This window comes from Nerophis ophidion, linkage group LG11 (assembly GCF_033978795.1).
Source record: "Nerophis ophidion isolate RoL-2023_Sa linkage group LG11, RoL_Noph_v1.0, whole genome shotgun sequence".
Taxonomy (NCBI): domain Eukaryota; kingdom Metazoa; phylum Chordata; class Actinopteri; order Syngnathiformes; family Syngnathidae; genus Nerophis; species Nerophis ophidion.
Window position 1 is genome coordinate 60,246,724 of NC_084621.1, and position 5,538 is coordinate 60,252,261.

General features: G+C 37.9%; 1 protein-coding gene across 1 annotated transcript; it reads left to right on the forward strand.

The window, feature by feature from the left end:
* Positions 1-942: 942 nt before the first annotated feature.
* On the forward strand, positions 943-1,482 carry LOC133562314 (hepcidin-like). The gene is made up of 3 exons (XM_061916395.1): positions 943-1,079; positions 1,157-1,228; positions 1,310-1,482. The coding sequence occupies exons 1-3, from the start codon at positions 993-995 to the stop codon at positions 1,418-1,420; spliced, it is 270 nt and encodes an 89-aa protein (XP_061772379.1). The 5' UTR covers positions 943-992; the 3' UTR covers positions 1,421-1,482.
* The last annotated feature ends 4,056 nt before the right edge of the window (positions 1,483-5,538 follow it).

A 5,538-nucleotide genomic window follows, 5' to 3' on the forward strand; every position in this document is an offset into this window, starting at 1 on the left:
TGGGCCCTGGGCCCCTACTGAATGTAGTGGAAAGGTCAAAAAGTTTAAGACCACATGCTTTAAATCAGTGGTTCTCAAATGGGGGTACGCATACCCCTGGGGGTACTTGAAGGTATGCCAAGGGGTACGTGAGATTTTTTAAAAAATATTCTAAAAATAGCAGCAATTCAAAAATCCTTTATAGATATATTTATTGAATAATACTTCAACAAAATGTATTGACAGTTAGATTTTTTGTGGACATGTTCCATAAATATTGATTTTAAAGATTTTTTTTGTGAAGAAATGTTTAGTATTAAGTTCTTCAATCCACGTGGATCTCTATTACATTCCCCAAAGAGGGCACTTTAAGTTGATGCGTAGAAATGTTCATTTATAATTGAATCACTTGTTTATTTTTCAACAAGTTTTCAGTTATTTTTATCTTTTTTTCCAAATAGTTCAAGAAAGACCACTACAAATGAGCAATATTTTGCATTGTTATACAATTTAATGAATCAGAAACTGATGACATAGTGCTGTATTTTACTTCTTTATCTCTTTTTTCCAACCAAAAATGATTTGCTCTGATTAGGGGGTACTTGAATTAAAAAAATGTTCACAGGGGGTACATCACTGCAAAAATGTTGAGAACCACTGCTCTAAATCACTCTTATTGTTTACTGCAATATCTGCATCCCTGGGTGTGTGGGTCCCCAGAACTTCGAGACTGCATGTAAAAAAAATAAAATATTTGGCCCTCCTCAGCTGCAGTTGCCGCTGAATGGCGCCTTTGAATTGTTGTCCCGGTCACTGTCAACATGGCCTGTGTCAAACCCAGAGAAATCCCCTTGTCAGTTCCAAGCAAAGATCAAGGCAAAGTCCATCGTAGAAGTGGATAAATACTGCAGGTTGTGCACAGATATACAGATATTGAATGGAAAAAAACGTATTTGAGCTTAGCCATAAAAAAGCAGAAACTCCAACTATTCAAACCCCTCGCAGACCCAAAGATGAAGACTTTCAGCATTGCCGTTGCAGTCATCATTGCTCTTGCGTTCAGTTTAATTCAGGAGAGCAATTCCTCGTCTTTTTCTGAAGTAAGTGCTTGATCCTGATTCTCTATGACCTGTAAAAGTTCTGTCACAACTCTGAGATATTCCTCTCTCATAAATAGCAGGAAGATGTAGCAGCAACGAGAAGCGGTGCCGATGTTGAACATTTTGAGATGCCGGCAGACGAACCAAAGGTAGGCTGGGATTATTGAACGGGGTAGAACGGAATGATAAATGTTAGATAACCGTTCTAATTTCATGTAATATCTGCACAGATTAATGTTTCCATTACGCATAAACTCAAGCACAATGTTGGAAAATGCCGGTGGTGCTGCAACTGCTGTCAACAAGGTCCGGGATGGTGTGGACTCTGCTGCCAGTGGTGATTCCTGGAAATGAGTGCTGTCACAAATCAGTATAATCCCAATAAACATCAATATGCAAATGGGTTGTTTGTCTGTGTTTTTTTTCTCCTAACAAATTAGTGAAGTTTTTTCAAAATCATTGTTATGTTTCGGCGTGAATGTTGTTGGTCAGTATCGGCAGGCAAAGTACGGGTAAAATGTATTTCATAACAAAACATAGTGCTGCAGGGAAGTGCACAGAAAAGGCTGAACAAAAAGCATCGGGAAAACTATGCAACATGGGGGTACAAAGCACATTGAAGATACTGTTTGATTTTTGGAAAGAAAGTTCTGCAGAGTAGTCATGGAAGCCGGGCAATCACTTGCTGTTGCAGGCAGATACAGTCACAATCAAAAGTTTATATACACTTGTAAAGAACATAATGTCATGGCTGTCTGGAGTTTACAATAATTTTTACAACTCTTATTTTTTGTGAAAGAGCGATTGGAGCACATATTTTTTTGTCACAAAAAACATTCCTGAAGTTTGGTTCTTTTATGAATTTATTATGGGTCTACTTATAATGTGACCAAATCTGCCGGGTCAAAAGTATACTAACAGCAATGTTAATATTTGGTTACATGTCTGACATCACATGGACAAAGATAAGACCTTCTGGAGGAAAGTTCTGTGGTTAGATGAAACAAAAATTGAGTGGTTTGGCCACAATACTCAGCAATATGTTTGGAGGAGGAAAGGTGAGGCCTTTAATCCGAAGAACACCACACCTACCGTCAAGCATGGTGGTGGTACTATAATGCTCTGGGCCTGTTTTTGTCAAAGTTCGTTGTTGACGAACCCCAAGATGCAGAGATAGAGGCAGGCATGGAGTGAGAAAACATGATTTAATTTAAAACACTAAGACAAAAACCAACAGAGGGTACAAACAAAAAGCGCGCACGTGGGCGGATGACAAACAAAAAGGCCTAGCGTGGAAGCTAACATTTATCTAGCAGGAAAACAGAAGTTGTACTTGTAATAAGAAAACAAACTTGGAAGCAGGGAACAAAAGACAATAAGCTACAAACTACTATCGAATATACTGTAGCTTACCGCAACGCTGCATAGACAGGATATGATACGACACAACAGGTAGCAACGACAATAATCCAGCACTGACTGGAGGAACAAAGCAGTTAAAATAGGAGTGGGCTGATTGACACCAGGTGTGGCCAGCTGCCAATCAGCCGCAGCTGAGGGAATACATCACACAGGGAGACAAACAGGAAGCTGAATCAAAATAAGAGTGCTGACAGGAACTAAAGACAGGAAATACTAAACACACACAGAGGAAAAACTAAAACAAAAACAAACTGTCAGTGGCAAGTCTGACAGTTTTGCTGTCAATGGAACTAGTAGTTTAAATGGGAAAAGGAAAAAGGAGGCTTACATCCAAATTCTGCAGGACAACCTAAAATCATCAACCCGGAGATTGGGTCTTGGGCGCAGTTGGGTGTTCCAACAGGACAATGACCCAAACACACGTCAAAGTGGTAAAGGAACGGCTAGATCAGGCTAGAATTAAGGTTTTGGAATGGCCTTCCCAAAATTCCTTACTTAAATACGTGGACAATGCTGAAGAAAAAAGTCCATGTTAGAAAACCAACAAATTTAGCTGAATTGCACCAATTTGGTCAAGAGGAGGGGTTAAAAATTCCACCAGAATTTCTAATGGTATTTGTATTGCTCCATTGAGTTGAGTTGAGATGAGTTTGAGTTCATTTCGAAAATGCAAGCATACAACATGATACATCACAATTTCCAGTTTCTCTTTTCAACATCTTCGAAAAGGAGTAGGAAAAAGCAGAGCTTATTTAATCCTACCCCTTTTCTTTTACATAACAGTTGCTAAAACTTTTGTTCACTTCCTGTTCTCAATGTATTCACAATGTATACTCCATAAGTAATCACAATAAAAATAAATAAATAAATAATTGGTGAAGTAAGTTCTATTCCATACGATGAGATAAGTAAGATTATTTTGAAAATGAAAGAATGAATGGATGAATAAATTCAGAATGTTTATCACGGTTCTTCTTTTTTGTACTTTGTAAACACTTCCAGTTTGAAGAGTTTCTTGAAGTGGATCGTATTAGTACATTGTTTGATTGCTTTGTTTAATCCATTGGGTCTTGAAATATGACCACCTCACACCAACTCTCAAATCCCTTCACTGGCTTCCTGTTCCACTCGGGATTGAATTCAAAATCTCCCTACTAACTCACCAGTGCCTCCATGGAAACGCCCTGGTCTACCTCAAAGAACTGCTCACCCCCAAAACACCTCAGCTCCAAACAGGCTAACCTCCTCCAACCTCCAAGGACAAAGGTACAAACTATGGTAGACCGGGCTTTCTACTCAGCTGCTCCCAGTCTGTGGAACGCTCTCCCTGACCACCTGAGGGCACCTCAGACTGTGGATGCTTTTAAAAAAGGCTTAAAAACTCATCTTTAAAAAAAAAGCCTTATTATAGATATGCAAGTTGGTTCTAGCTATTGGGCTGTTTCTAGTTTTATATCTTATTTATTTTTATTATCTTTTTATTATTATTATTTTTTTTTTACATTGTGGCACTTTGAGGTGGTTTGCTCAACGTACAGTAAAGTCCTTTTTTACAAATAAAATCTATTATTATTATTAGTATCACAAAAAAATAAGAGTTGTAGAAATTGTTGGAAACTCAAGACAGCATTACGTTCTTTATGAGTGTATGTAAACGTTTGACCATGTTTGAATTTCATCTGCAATACAGTGAAAAGAAAAATGGTTCTTTTTCAAAACAGAGTCGTTGGGAAGCAGGTATAATGAAAAGAGGACAGTCGCCAAGATTGATAGTTGAGGGCAGAAACTTTACTAATTCAGTGTTCAAATTTGAGTGGGCTCTGGGTCCCTATGTAGTGGAAAGATTGTTGCCCCAAGGTCAAAAAAGTTACCAACCCCTGGTTTATTTTGCTGAATTTTATTAATACCCAACATGATACATTATTATGTCCATGTGTCTTATGTTACACACATTAAAATTAAAATTATAATGTGTTACACACATTAAAATGATAAACGATGCACAGATAATAAGATGAAACATTTATTCCCAATATTAGTCATACTAGCTGTATTAATAAAGTTTTTCCTCAAGCGGAATTTGTTTCCATATTCTAAATCGTGTTTTTGTCTGTTCTTTTGTTAATAGTTTTAGGACTATGCACATAAAGTTCTGTCAAATGTTTGGAAAATGTCTAATTTATTTACATCCACTGCACACGTGCACCCTTTGCTAAGGTCTTGCTTGTTCTCAGAAGCAATGTTGTGCGTCATACGCGTAATAAAATATGATTTAAATGTCAACGGTCCATTTTGCTCCTGTGCCACGGGAGACGTGGCCCAAAGTCAAAACCAAAGAAATCCCCCTTGGCGGTTGCAGACATCTGCTAAGGAAGGATGCAAAACTAATTTAAGAAGAAGGTAAATAGGTATTTAGGGACGGTTGCCTTAGCAGCATTAATTTTGGACAAAAAACTTAAGACATAATATAATTTTGATTCGTTTTTGCAAGGTTTTGCCTAATTTGAGCGCAATAAATAACATTAATATGGTTGTAGCAAGAACGTCTCAGAACCTGCATCGCATATTAAAGCCCCGACAGAAGACAGGATTTTTGTTATTGCACGACATAATATTCTTCACCTTTCCCATATCACCTTTTCCTCATCATTTTTTGACTCTTCACGTCCGCCATTATTGCAGAACATGTGATATGGTTGACATAGGTTAAAGGGGAACATTACCACCAGACCTATGTAAGCGTCAATATATACCTTGATGTTGCAGAAAAAAGACCATATATTTTTTTTAACGATTTACGAACTTTAAATGGGTGAATACTGGCGAATTAAACGCCTTTCTATAATTCGCTCTCGGAACGATGACATCACAACGTGACGTCACATAAGTAATCAATCCGCCATTTTCTCAAACACATTACAAACGAGTCAAATCAGCTCTGTTATTTTCTGTTTTTTCGACTGTTTTCCATACCTTGGAGACATCATGACTCGTCGGTGTGTTGTCGGAAGGTGTAACAACACGATCAGGGGCGGAT